Consider the following 15,171-nt stretch of genomic DNA (forward strand, 5'->3'; position numbering starts at 1 on the left):
CATCCTCCTACACCTGAGGTGAAAGACAAAACTTCATGTTCGTGACTGCAGTTTGTTTCACTGAAGAAAAAGATAAAAGAGAAAGAGGCCAGAGGCTATTTCCTTGTTTGCTTGAACCCAGAAAATGGGATTTTGAAGACAGGTCATTGCGCAAAGATGAAAGGAAAGAAAACTTTCAAAAATACCACCAAAATGTTTATTTCATACCCCTCATTGTGACTGCGAAAAGGATCCTCTCTTTGCTCGTGGTTTTGTCGTTACTTTAAGGCAAATTAAGAAAAGTTGGTTTTTATATGTTTCCATTCAATTAATTGCCATTCTTAAATTCACGAGCTGAGACTAATGTAAACTGAGGGCTGGAAGGCAGGCAATCCACGAGCAGCCTGCTTTCTCTAGTGATTCTTCACTAGAAATCTTGAAACACTGTGATCCTTTTCCCTAATAACGCTTAAATCGCTTTTTGCATTCCTCTTATGTAACACCGAAGTTCAGCTATGGGCTGTTATTGAGAGTTCAAAATCCTATTTCTGGGGAGCACACTCCGCATGGATGATGAATTCGCTTCGGTCAGGAGAGTCTCTGCTTGCTTCAGTTGGGCTGATCTCCAGTTTCCTAATCTCCGGAGCTTCACACTAGGTATAGTTGTTAAATTGTCTATTCACAATCGATACTCTGAGACACGCTGGCAGTCAGTATTGTTGGACTGCGTGCATATTAGCTGCTTTGTGCCCAGACGTAATCTTACTATAAAGGATGCAATTTAATGAATCAAAGAAGATAAATAAACAATGCTTAGTTAAACTTTTGAATATTTATGAAGCAATTCAACAGTGATTAGAGGATATGAACTGAGGACGTTTAAAATGCAGCAGGAGCATAATAATGGATATCATTTATTGAATACATTGTATTTGTTTTTCTTATAAACTGCCACTACTATCTAAAAATATACAGAAAAAATTGGCTATAAATGTAACTGAATTTCTTCTTAATACATGTAGTTCAGTGCAGGTCTTTTACAAATGTTAGTTCCCGTCCCTTCTTCATTTTATTTCCTCAAATGTTTTAAAATACAGCACATTGAATAGAAGGAAAATTCTGGAAGTATTCTATTATAACTAATGTACATCAATCTGTTTTGTTAGATGAGCTGTAAACATAATAATCTCTTAATACATACCAGTGAAATGAAAGAATACAAGTTTTAACGTGAATGTTAATCCTTTTAGGTAGAAGAATATCAATTTTTAAAAATTATTATGTACTTAAGCATGTTATATGGTTTACCCTATAAAAGGTGATAGGAATGTAGAGTTTGGGAGATGGAGAGTTTTAAATGTGTATAGTAGAAGAGACAAAAAGCTGAAAGTCAGTGGTACACCCATCTTAAGGAGTTTGAAAAAGGACAGTATATTTTAAATCCAAACAAACTAGAAAGAAGGGCGTAATAAAGATGAGAGTACTTAATGAATTGAAAAACAAAATACTGGAATAGAGCCAAAGTTAATGCTTTGAAAAGACCAAAATTTTGTGAATTTTTTTGGAGCAAGAGTCATCAAAAAGAGAGCTGGAGAGGGAGAAAACATACAAATTATTCATGGGAAGAAAATAATGCCTCAGATCTCACAGTTATCAAAAAGACAATGATAGAAATGGTGGCTTTGTGAAGTGGTCATGCAAATCCTGCCTATGATGAGAATTAAAAAAAAAAAAATCCTTGGCAAGTATCCAAAAGCAGAGAGAAGCTGGAGAGGAGTTTACTCTGGACGAGCCACAACCGTGACAGGTACGTTTGTGGGAGTTTTGTTGGAGAATATGACCCTGGTGCCAGAAGGCTGGGGTAGCAAACACGGAGTTTAGTGCAAGAAAGAACAGTTGGAAACTTAAGAAGGAAATTCACAAAGTAAGAGAACTGCAGATGTCACAAGACCCAAAATCCCAGTAAAACCTTTCCAGATTCTTTGCTAAATGATAAACTATTCTTGCCCAGGGAGAAACACTGGGGGATCTGGTAAAAATGTAGGCAGTGATCAAGAGAAATGTACCCTTAAAAGGGCTGCATTGGGCAGGATTTTTGAGTCTCCCGTTTTTTAAACTGAGTGCGTTGTCCAACCTGCATGCCTTGAGGATGCAGAAACTTGGCAATTTTTAAAAAAGCATATATTTTAGAGATTTATTATGAAATATGTTGAGTGAAATGATATAATGGCTGAGGTTTGCTTCAAAATAATACTAAGATTGATTAAGTGGAGCTATAAATAAAACAGATTACTCATTAATTCATAACTGTTGAAGGCAAGTGTTGAATAGAAATTTAGTATACTCTTCTGTATATTTCACACATTTAAATATTTCACAATGCAAAGTTAAAGAAAAAATACAAATGAATGTTAAAGATTGCAGTTATATTAGAATAAAAAAAATAGAGATAAATTTAAGAAAAGATTTTCAAGACCAGCCTGGACAAAGGTCAAAGAAGACCTAAAAAGAAGAGGGATGTGCAATGATCATGGATTAGGAGACCTAATACTGCAAGTGGATAATTCTGCCAAAATTGTTCTGTGTAGTCAGCTCTATTCGTAACAGACCCAAACTGTAAAACAACCCTAATGTTCATCAATGAAGGGATGATAAATAAATTGTGGAATATTTACAAAGGAGTTTAGGAGAAAGCATGTAACACTATGGAAGAATCTTACCAACATAATGATGTTGAGTGAAAAATACAAGGTTAAAAAGCTCCATATGATTCCAAAAACTAGTGAAGCCAATCAGAAGTCAGGATATTGTCTTTTTTGGGGGGGAGGGTAGGGTGCAAATATGGATAGTGACTGCAGGAGACACAAGATGAGTCTCTCGTTTTTAATAATGTTTTATTTCATGACCTGAATTGTGGTTCCACAAGTATGTTCACTTCCTGGGAAGTCACTGAGCTGTGTATTTATGGTTTGTGCACTTTTCTGTATGCAGATTTTTTTTTTAAGTCTTGTCTTTTGAAAATAAAGTCTCAGCCATTTTATAATCAACAATTAGTCAATTAGTCATCGGCATATTTATAATGAAAGTAGGTCTTTTGCAAAGCTTCCTTCTGGGGTGTGTTCAAACACTTTATACTATTTCTCCCCTTCTTAGTATCGTAAGCAAGCCCATGTCTGTATCTTAAGTCTCATTGACTTAAGACCTCTATGCCACAAGTATGTTGTCAGATGCTTGAGATACAAATGAAGCCCCCAAAAGGAAGATTTTGTTGCAATTTGGTAATTCTCATATGAGTCATTCTAAGAGAATGTCAACAAAAATGTTCCAGGTTTTTCTAAAATTGGATAGGTTGATGTCTACATTTGCTATTTTATTTTTTGCATGGATGCTCTAGTGTATGAAGGTGTGTTATGCAATAGAGAGTGAGACTGTGGATGGACGTATGATGAGCTCAGGAGGGCTGGGAGTAGGAATGAGAAACAAACTGTCTTTAGAGGCCGGACAGTAAATTCACATTTGTATTAAAGAGTGAAAAAATAGGAAATACTTCTTTCTGAGTATAATAAAAGAGACCTTCCATACCCTTTCGGTTCTTTCTGTGGATAAAACAACACATCCAGGCATATATTTTAATATTCCTGAAAATAAAATGGCTTCTTAACTTTTTAGTAGAAGAAAATTTGAAAAATTTTCTCCACGAAGCAATGTGTCTAGAAGCAAATGAAACCGAAACACAGTATAAACTGAGTTATCCATTACTTTCTAAAATAACTTGGCAGGGTTGCCTTTCAGGAGGACAGGGGAAGAAACAAGTTAAGCAACTGAACTGCTATTTCTTCAATTTCCTTTTGATCTGCTGAGTTTTGAGAAACATAAATAGCTTTAGTTAGCCTCCCGGTTTATGAAAATAACCCAAGATGGAAATCTAATGATAGAGACATGATGAAAGTTATTCGATTTTTTTTCAGAGTCTGCAGAATTTCAGAAAAGGAAGGATAGAAGTAATTTTTCCCACTGTTTAGTTTTTTTATCTACTTATTTTTATATAGTCATAATAAAAAGCCAGAAAATCTGCAAAACAGCTGCTACCCACACACCATATGGAAAATAAAACAGCCTTTGTTTTAGCCTTTTGGTGACTGGTTTCATTTCGGCTTCTCTTCCCCCTTTAATTTATATTGAAATTCCATTTCCCACTTGCATATATACCCTCCCACCCCCTGCTGTACAAATTAAATGCAATCTGCCCAGTATGAATTATTGTCAGACAGCAGTAAGGACCGTCATTTATTTATTTATTTTTTGGCCTCCCGCTCTGATGATTAGAGTCAGCTCATAAAATAAAAAGCAACAACAGTCTCTTTCCTTCTTCCCTTAAGAAATCCCCGCTACAACTTCTTTCATAGCATGAAGCACAACTGGTGTCTTTTCAGTGCAATCAATAAGTGGAAATGGCTTTAGTGACATGTCTGAAATGAACTTCTGAGTTACATATCCTCTGGAAGTTCCAGAATAAATGCATGCAAGTCTCAAGCATAGCCCAGGAAAACGGAATCTCTAGCGGTGTCTTTTACTGAGAATTGTAAAATTGGACAAGTTATTTTGTCTTTTGCTCTTCTCAATAATAAGCATGAAAAAGTTAGGAGTTAGAACTGGGACACTGTGTACTTGTCCCCCAGCCATAAAAATACAACCCAGCCATTCGAAAAAACACAGTTAACAATCCTTTAACAAAGAGGTCACAGCAAATACAAGCGCCATGAACTTGACAATCATGGGGGATTTTGTTTCACAAGCAGAATATACAACACAATATTAAAATAAGGCTGAAAAACTCCTTTTTATTTTGTGTAGTATTAAGTAAAAAGCTTATAATTGACTTATTATTTTATGTAGGAAAACTGGGGACATTTGGGGACAGAAGCGTGTGCTCATGCAAACAGAAGCTTGCGCCCTTGGAGGGCACTCGCGTGGGTTCATTCTCACTAGCGTTTCTTCAGAGGATCAGGATGGTGAGGAATCCTGGGTGACGACGGACACAAGAATTGGATTGTTCCACTGTCTTCCTCTCTGCCTTTGGTTTACTTAAAATTTCCCATCAGTATCCCTCAATGTTAGATGGTGATCTTTTTGAGAGCAGGGACCAGATCTTATTAATTTTTGCATTTCCACTGCCTAGCACGTTGGGTGATTTTAATAAATACTTGAGTGAAGGAATAACAGAAATTAATCAACATTCGGTGATCACACAATTACCTTTGCCATTCCTCCCAGTTTGGGAAAAATCAGAGAGAAGATGATAAAGTTTGGCCCTATCTTTTAGTCTGCCTTCTTGCTGGACTGGCAGATGCTCTGATTTTTTTATGCACATAAAAATCCTGGTTTTCTCAGAAAAGCTTGAGAGGCCCTGCTCTCAGATTCAGGAATTACCATTCATAGGGCATTTAATGCTGGTGGGTTCATAAATTCTAAGCTGAATCTAATAATTTACTTGCATGGGCCAATGACAGGGATGCCAAGCCAGATGGGGCAGTCATGGTAATTCATGAATCAAAATCGTTCAATAAATATAGCTCATTTCCAATTTTCAATCATGCTGCATGTCATAAACTAGAAATTTCACACATCTCAATCTCAATGCTTTCTACTTATAGTTTCTGTAGCCATGAAATCTCAAGCTAATCCATGTAGATACTCAAAATTCTCAAATGGGAAGCTTTTAGAGAATGTCAACAAAATTTGTTCAAATATTCATAAAATACAATTAGTTAGGTTAGTGTCCATCTTTGTGATCTCATATTCTTTATTTCCTCAGATGGTCATTCTTGGGAGGTAGTATGAAACTCATAAAGGCAGTCTTAAAAGCTTGTTGAAAAGAACACCTTTTCTCTTTTCATAGCCTAATTGTGACATTTAGAAACATCCATGGGTGGACCCACTTAGAAATTAAAAGGAATGATATTGCTAAAATGGCCTGAAGCCCCTTACTATAAAGTCATTTTATTTTCTGGAGGGCTAGGAGCATCCATCATTCTGACTTTATCCATAACTATTTTGACCATATCGATTGCCTTGACCATTCTATTAGGTAGAACACTAAATCCATTTAAAAACAAAAATTAGCTTGATTTGAATTGATTAGTATATTTGAAAGTATTAAGTTAATTGCAGATGAACATAGTTTAAGTCAAAATGTTTATTAATTCTTAAACCAATTAGGATGTAATGGAGGCTTCCTTGTAAAGGACAAAAATGCCAATTGTAAGTAGATAACTGACAGATGGTATCAGGGAACGCCTCCTCCTGAGATCCTCACTGCTGCCCCGTTGGTCTGGCTACATCAGGGGAAAAAGAAGGTCAAGACCAAGACATCAAACAAAAGGAGCTACCAGGACCTACCAAAACCCAAAAAATGGAAGAAAGAGACTGAAAAACAGTCTCCTTTGCTGGACTGTGGACTCCATCAGGAGGGACTCTGTCTGTTTCACACACTGTTTTGCCCACACACTGCACCAGAGCGTAGCAGGCTCTGTAAATACCATGTGGATGAGTAAATGAATGAATAACACGTGGTAAATGAGATTCCGATGAAACACACAGAAAATCAGATCAGGGACAAACAAGACCCGAATTTGACTGCCCGTCCAGGCAACAGTCAGAGCTGGGAGTCAGTACAGGAGCAGCGTGGGGACAGAGCAAGGAGACCGCAGTGACAGGGGCGTGGAAGGGGGTGGAGGTCAGGTGAGGCTGTAAGAGCCTGAAGGACTTGGTTTCCCTGCTGACGTCCATCTCCCTCTCAACGACCCTTGCTTGAGGGTAGCCTCCCAAGATTAGAGGAAGAGAAAATACAAAAGTTGCAGAGTCAGGCGAACCATACACAGGCTCCAGTTTGATTATTTATCAGGGAGTGTGCACTGAGGTGTTATCAGTGGTTAATACCGCGCCGTGAATTCTAGGGACGCAGTGCGTCAATATCAAAATGGCAGCTGAGTATGTATTTGACAGGAGCTACCGCCCAGAAGGAAATCAACGTGTGCACGTGGCTTCAGAAATGATTTCTTCTTTCTCATTTACCTCCTCTACTATTCCTGGAGTATTAAGGGAAGTGTCTTATGCTAAAGTCTCATCCTGACTTCTTTTTAACTGCTTTTGTCTGAGGCTGAAGTACTTGTCTGCAGTGGCTAGACGCTCTTCTAATCATTGCCTGGTGCAAAAACATCTTCAGATGTTGAGTCTGACTCAACTATTTCTGATAACAGCATCGGAGAGTTATGATTCTAATGTATATCAAAACACCTTGGTATCCTGGCAAGGAGTTTAGGTGACTCCACAACAGATAATAAAGGTGTTGCTGGTCTGAGAGTTCTAAATTGAGTCTCTCTCTTCCCAGATTGTTGCCACTAATCATTATTTAGATAGCAGTAGCGTTCTTAAGGGTGTTTGATGTCTACAACCTGCAGTAGCTAAACTGATGACACAAGGGATATTTATCACTTATTTTATCACGAAAATTTCCTGAAGATCCCCAGTGATCTCTAAACCCAACAGACAATTTTCTGCTTTGATCTCACTTGCTCTCTTAGCAGGTTTAAACGCAGCTGACCGTTTCCATCTTTCTGATTTGCTCTTTTAGTTTCTTTGATACCTCTCATATCTGGTTTTCCCGCCAAACTTTCTTCTTTCTACTCTCCTTGCTGATTCCTGTTCTTCAGCTAAACTTCTAAATGCTGAGTGTGCCTGGACACAGTTTATCTCCCGCTTCGTTCCTCCTCTGATCCTCTCCTTTCCTCTTCTCGCTTCTGTAAATTTGTCCTTAAGTGCTTTCCTGTAGTAGAATGGCTTTAAATATCACCCGTATTATTATTATTAATTATTATTATTTTGGTAAACATCACCACTATTCATCCATTTGACCAAGCTCCTGATGTAGGAATCATCATTTTTGTTAACCCCACATCTGATCAGTCAGCAAATCCTGCCAGATCTGCCTCTAAAATATGTCCACTTTTCTTCTACACCATTGTTGTGAACTTGGTCTAAATTATCATCATTTCTTGCATGGATTATTGCAATAACCTCCTAACTTCTACTCCTGACCTTTCTCCTCATACCCTTTCATTCTACACAGAAGAGCAACCAGAGTGATTTTTTTTTTAAATGTAAATCAGGCAATTGTCAATCTCCTCCTAAAATTACCCCAATGGCTTTCCATTGCATTTGAAATAAAAGACAAACTCTTCTCGTAATCTCTGTGTCCCTGTATAATCTGGTGTCTGCCCACCTCACTCTCTGACTCCTTTAAATTCCACTCACACCTCTGCTCAGCAAGGTCTTGCTGCTCTAATTCCTTCCATCCCTTAAATGAGCCAGGTGTGCTCTCCTGTTGCACTTTTATATATATTGTTACTTGTTTATTTTTCTCACTTAATATGTATCTACTTATTTATTTATGTGTTATTTATTTATCTATTTATTTTCTCCCCTTAGGATGCAGTATTCGTAAGAGCAGGACCTTTTCTATCTTACTCACACATTTCAACTCAGGAAAAACAAGAAACGTGGCCAAAAACACTGTCTCCTCTATTTTCAAAATGGCACACCGTTAGAGCTTTTATAGTAACTAACTACTTTCAACATTGCAGGTAAAGCTGCACTTATGGCTAGAAAAATGACTCGTAGGACTGGTATGATCAGTACATAAAACTCAAATCCAGTCTCATTGGCTTCAAGGACAAAAAAATATTTGTTTGTCACCATGCTCAGAATTCCACTATTAGTAAATACATCTATATTGGGATAGAATGGAGGAGAGAGATAGTGATGAGATGAAATATTAAGCTTTAGGGAGTTATGACATTTTATAAATATTTAGTTGGGGAGAGATCTTTCACTAAAGAAAAAACGAGACAAGGATTGCAGGAGGTTCCGAGGTGGGTAAGGTGAAGGGCAGAGGCAGAGCTTTTCTTAAAGGGACAGTGCAAAACACGGAGGGTGAGAGTGATGCTGATAAATTTTACTTCTATCACATTTTTTTAAAAGCTGCACGCAACTATACAATAATTATGAGATAGTATAAATTAAAAATAGTCTTCGCTGACTATATTTTACTTAAAATAAAGTCATATTTGGTCACTGAATTATATAAAGTTTTAATTATTTTCTGATTATAAGAAAGCATACATTTGACTTTTCTGTTAACAAGATACTGATTTTTTTTTTTTTGGTAACAAGATGCCATCTTTTTTAAAACCACAATGTATAATGCACTAAAAATAGTATATGTGTTACTGTGCCCATGGATTCTGTGTTGTTTCTATGTGTAAAAATAGTTGTCAAATTTTGTGTTGATTTATTTTAATTAAAAAAATGCAGTCATTATGATGATTGCTACAGAATTTGATTAATCCCTGTAAACTTATATCCTTAAGGATACTCCATTTTTGCTTGTGATAATTTGTCATTTGAATGAAGTAGCTTTAGCAAAACCTTTGTGCTCTGACACTTTCAAGTGTCACTCTTGAGTGATCTTGCTCTCTAGGCAAACCTTGCGCCCCCATAAGATTATGGGAGTAAAATCTCTGAGGGGGGGAATGAGACAGGAGGGAAAGGGGCAGGGCACAGCCATTCAAGGAATGACAGCAATTAACACCAAAATGGTGGAAGATTCAACTCCCAGTTGGCCTTGAGGATTAAGATGGTGGGAGGTTTGACTTCTAGCAGACCTTAAGCTACAATATGCTCACTGTGACATATTAGCATGATAAGTAACACGCCCACAGGCGCCATGACAGTCCCAAGGCTGACCACAAAAGGTCAAAGGTGGGCAGTGGCCCAATTCCTGGGAATCCCAGCCCCTTCCCCAGGGCAGCTGGAATGGTCCTCCCACTTGTAGGTGGGAAGCTACCCAGCCCATAAAAACTGGCAACACCATGCCTCATGGCTGCCTCTCTCACTCCCTCCTCTTCGGAGATGGCCTGCACTCTGTCTATGGAGTGTGTATCTTTTTCTGCTTTAACCTGAGCACCCAACCTCCATACTTCGTGGCCTTTCTCTTGCCTTTTGAAACAGCCTACACTCTACACAGTACGTATCTCTCTAAATAAATCTACCTTTACTCAAACCTTGATCACCAGCCTTCAGTGGAACCCTTCTCACCGTGGTCAGCAGGGCTTCTGTATTGTCAGATTCATTGGGCAACCTCAGGTCTCGTTTTTCTGAGTTTCTTAGCAGCATTTATTTGACTCAGTAGAACACTCCATCTTAAAACTCTTCTCTTGACATCTGGACTTCTTCAGCATCTACTGCAGTTGCTTTGGCCACATCCTCTTCCTTTCTTGAGTACCAAATAGTGAGGTACTGTTGGGCTCAATTCTCAGACGTCTTTATCAACACTCAGTGATATCAGCCAGCACATGCATAGAAACCGTTTATACACTGATGACTCCTCAGAGTTATAGCTCTATCTCTAACCTTTCTCTTAAAACAAGACTCACTTGACAACTCTTTTTGGAAATAAAAGGGCTCATAAAATTTAACACATCTAAACCAGAATCTGATTTTTTTTTTTCTCTAAAATGTGTTCTTCTCCATGAGTTCCTTATTGTAGGTGAATGATTTGTCAGTCAGCCAGTTTCTTGGGTCAAGAAGCTCTGGGATTACCTTTGAATCCTCTCTTTTTTCATAGTCCACATCTAATTCATAATCACATGCTGTCACACTTCTGCTCCAACTCTGTCTTAAAAGGTCCACTTCGTGTCAGTTCCACTGCTATTTTCTGGTTAAAAGCAACCTCATTGTCCCCGAGGTTGGAAGGACTGTCTCTCCACTGCTCCTCCTCAGGTCCTCTCTAGAGTCTATTCTTCACCCTCTAGACCAAGAGACGTTTTTAAAATATGCCAGATTGTGACTTGACTCTTGGTTCATAATCCTTTAATGGTTTTCCCTTATACTTAGGATAAAACCCAAACCCCCTTTTTGTGGTTCACACAACCCCAGATAACCTGGTTTTTGGCTCGGCGATTTTTCCATCATCTTGTTACCACTCCCCCTGTTGTTCCTTGCTGTCTCACCAAAATCACTCCTGTCCTTGAACAAGGCCAGCACACTCTTACGTCAAAGCCTTTGAGTTTGCTGTTCTCTCTGCCTCTGTCCTTCTCTCATTTGGTCATGTTAACTATCACAGTCTCAGAAGGGGTGACCCCTCAAACCTCTATAAACAGCAGACCGTCAGTTAACCTTCTAGTGCAGTTCTGTTTTTCTGCACAGCATTTATCATTCAGTTAAAATTACATCACACATTTATTTGTTGGCTTATTTACTGCCTGCCTTCCCGACTATGACAGGGACTTCCTTTGCTCACTGTTTTATCCCTAGCATCTAGCTCAGTGTCTGGTACTTAGCAGGCCTCCTATAAATATTTGTTGAATGAATGATGATGATTTATATTTAGGAAGGGAAGAGTTGTGTACAAATCTAAATCTCACGTGATCTCTCTAGGACCTCATAGAAAGCTGTCATTACAGGTGAATCATGGTGGGAATATGAATGTCATGCTGTTAGATCAGGGAGAAAAAAGGTTGAAAATGACTGGCTGTGTGAGAGGAGCATCACGTGGAGATGGAGAAGCCTGGACCCTCACTCTTCTGTACACCAGGATACACCTCACGGCTTTCTGAAAGTGTACACACCAGATGTTCTGATTCAGCTGTCTAGGTGGATCTGTGCAGGTGTAGTTGTTTTAAGCTGGGCTCCTTTGAAGTGGAGCTTGAGACACGGACTGGAATGATGGGATTTATTGTGAAAATGTGTGCAGGTAAATCTATGAGGAAGGGAGGAGGGGGAGGAGAAGGAACTGAGCAAGAGCGTGGTCCCAGGTAATCTAGTCTTGGCCTGAAGTACAGGACAAAGGCTCTGGATGGTAAACTGTACCACGAAGTTGTTTCCTCCTTAAGGCAAGGTCAGTGTCAGTCACTGTCCGCCCGCCATTGGCCTTGGGTTGCTTGATTGTCCAGGAGGTACTTTTCAGGTAAGACAGCGCCCCTCAGTGGAAGGCAGTTCTCCAGAGGGGAAGCTGAGAACCATTAACAGCCAACATTCACAGCCCCTGGGGGATGGTACCCTGACCCAGTGAAGGGGAGCTGCACTGGTTCCCCCCGTGTCTTCTACAGGGGTTCCCAAAGGGGCTGACTGTGAAGCACAGATCCCCACTCATTCAACGAATATTTATTGTAGTTGTCATGAGCCAAGTACGACTATTTCTGAGATCCACTGGTGAACAGACACGGTCCCTGCAGCACGGATAGGGAGAAGAAATTTGTAATAAAGCAAACATGCAATTATGTTGATATGTATTGACTTACCGTCAAATAATGAACTGAAGCAAGACTGTAGAAATAAATCCATGGTGTTGTATAGGTCTATGAATGACCTTTGCTGTAACTCGTAGAAAGATTGTATAAATTCTTAATCACAATAATCTTTATCTAATGCTAGCTGTATATTAATCAGATGGTTCCCAGGCATTATTTTGAAAGTTCAATAAAATAAAGGAATGTGTTTATAGCCCAGAAACTATGTTCATATACAAGTCCTACACTTGATCATTGTTCAAAAATCAAGATGATTTTTCTCTTAGTGGGAATTGAAACAGAGTAAAAGTTGGCATTAAAAAGTTTAAGATCTTGGGTTGGACGCTAATTCTTTTTTGTATTTGATAAGTCACCCCCTCCCTCATCCTGTCCTTGACTGGCAAAGGCAAAAACAAGAGTATGAGAAGGAGGGACCCTGTTTTCGTGCAATAGTCGAGTTCACAGACTGCTCATAGTCCTGCAGTCCGCGTGGAGGCTGGGAGATTGTACCAAAGTCAACGAGTTGTTGTAACATGTTCACCATTATAAGTATGTTTAAAAATAGCAAAATTTGAGGGATAAAAAAGTCTTTTGAGTAATAAGTACAGATCACTAAGTTCCAAGCAAATTTGAGAAGTTAGTATAGGAGGTACGAACAGTACAGTAGGAAAACTTGTTTTATACATTAAATTATTAGAGAGAAATACACAAAAACACTTCTAACCCCCAATGCACTGGATACCAGTAAATACCCACTTGTAAGCTCCTGATTTATATCTAAAGGTCCATTTCATCTCTATTTTAAAAAATCTTTGCGTGGTGCTATGGCAACGACTGTGTTGAAAAGTAAACCAGCCAGTGAGCAACATGATACGTGTCAGTAAAATAGTGCATTTCTTATTTTCTTCGCCATCGAGCAACATTTCAAAGGGCTAAGTTCTGTTGAAGTGTCACCAAACCATCTCTTCAGGAGATTACAATGTCAGCAGAAATAACAAGGCTTATCGTCCATAGTTCTTTTCATACCTCAAATCCCTGTGGTCTTCCCAGACTCTCTTTAATATGTTTCCATGCAACGAGGATCTCTGACACAGACACACTTGTAGCCTTGACATCTGTGGGAGCGGCAGTGGGTTCTGTATGAAGGAAAATGGAAATGATAAACCACGATGGTAACACGTTACGTCTGCCAAAGCAGTGCACCTGAATGCGTCAGGTGCTACTCCTTTCTGCCTCATTTCTGAAATGAAGCGCTGTGGTGGTTATGAAGAACGCAAGATAAAAAGACGATTTTGTGGATTTGTTCTTTTGGGTCAAGTCTCATCAGTACCTTACCAATGACCAATAACAAATGCAGCAAGACAGGCAAAGAAGATCTTTATCCTTGGGTTAACTTGGATTTCTGGAGAAGTTAAACTGTCTAACTTAAATTGTCTGCCCTTCTAGAATAATGATCAAAAGAATGGACTATGAGCCAGGCGTGGCTATTTTGTTGTCACTGTGGTGGCTGAGTTTTGCTTTCCAAAAATTATTTACCTTCAGGCGAGTTTCTTTACCTTTTGCTAAGCCCCAGTTCCATCAGCTGTCATTTAGGCAAATTGAAACTACTTAGTCCCTGGATTTTTAAAGTTCGTTTTAATTGGAATAATATGTATAAATTATTTGGCACAGTGCTTGGCACTTAAATTATTCACTCAAAAATATCACTTATTTTATTTCATTTTTTTTTTTACCCTGTGCGGTCACAAACAGAATCTAAATTTCGTTAGATTTCTTTTGTTGTTGTTCCAACCACAAAGCTACATTTCCATGATTGTGTAAGGAATGTGTTATGAGTCATGATATTTAAAAGGCATGCCTTGACTTTTAAGGCAGGTGTGTGGACTGAAAAGGAAAGTCCCCGAAGGTCTGGGTGCTGCTGCCCAAAACCACCTTTTCATTTGTTCCTATGCTCAGTGACCTTTCTCACTGGTTTTTTCCCCCCCAAATACACCATGTCTGACTGGCATCCATCAAGAGGTGCACTTTATTTGAGGTTGTACTCTCCACGAGGAACAAAATATTTTTAGCTTTGACATTGCTGAATCATAAATACTGTGTCGCAAACACACGTTAAATGAAATGGCAGAATAAAGGCTGCACGTTAGTTCAACGTCTGTACAAAGTCTGTTTAAAAAAAAAATCCTGCCCCATAAAAATTGTAGAGAATTTTGATTCTAACCCCTGGTAAGAGTTCAGATGAATCTGCTGAAAAAAAAAATATATATATATGCATTTTTTTTTAGATTTGGGGAACCATATGGCAAAGACAGAATTCTAAATAACATTTTTTAAAGTCTTAGAAATATTAAGGGAATTATAGTCATTTTCTGGAATTTCGCCTTTTCTAATGGAAGGTAGACACATATCTTTCTGGGAGACTTTGAATATTATTAATTGAAAAATATTAGCTCAAAACATCTATCTTTGCTACTGTGGAAGAAGCCCATAGACTTTTTCAGAGGTACATGTTTGTATCAAGCAATGATTATTCTTTTGGTAAAACTTTCATTGGAATTATATGCTATAATTGTGTTAATTTGAAGTGCTTTGGTAAATTCACATTAATCCTTACACAGAAGCTGACATTAATTTCTGCCACGGTGTAAGTTGTAATTTCTCGTTCTGTCACCTTTTGAATACACTTTATTTTTTCCTTCTGCTTAGTGGTTTCTCCCATCCCATTTTCATCTACCTGATTTAAAACCAAATTCTGGGGAAAAAAAAACTTCTCTTTTGCTCTATAATTCTGATCAGCAGACTGGCAACAAAAATATTTTTTTCATTCTACTTAATAGGAATTAAA

General features: G+C 38.4%; 1 protein-coding gene across 5 annotated transcripts in view; it reads right to left on the reverse strand.

The window, feature by feature from the left end:
- CNTN5 (contactin 5) overlaps positions 1-15,171 on the reverse strand; it is a 1,006,880-nt gene that overhangs the window by 18,173 nt on the left and 973,536 nt on the right. For all 5 annotated transcript variants that reach the window (XM_072968929.1, XM_072968925.1, XM_072968928.1 and 2 more), the window contains one exon: positions 13,353-13,462. In XM_072968929.1, the coding sequence (XP_072825030.1) occupies positions 13,353-13,462 (110 nt within the window). The remainder of the gene's footprint in view (positions 1-13,352; positions 13,463-15,171) is intronic.

This window comes from Vicugna pacos, chromosome 10, assembly GCF_048564905.1.
Source record: "Vicugna pacos chromosome 10, VicPac4, whole genome shotgun sequence".
NCBI classification, from domain to species: domain Eukaryota; kingdom Metazoa; phylum Chordata; class Mammalia; order Artiodactyla; family Camelidae; genus Vicugna; species Vicugna pacos.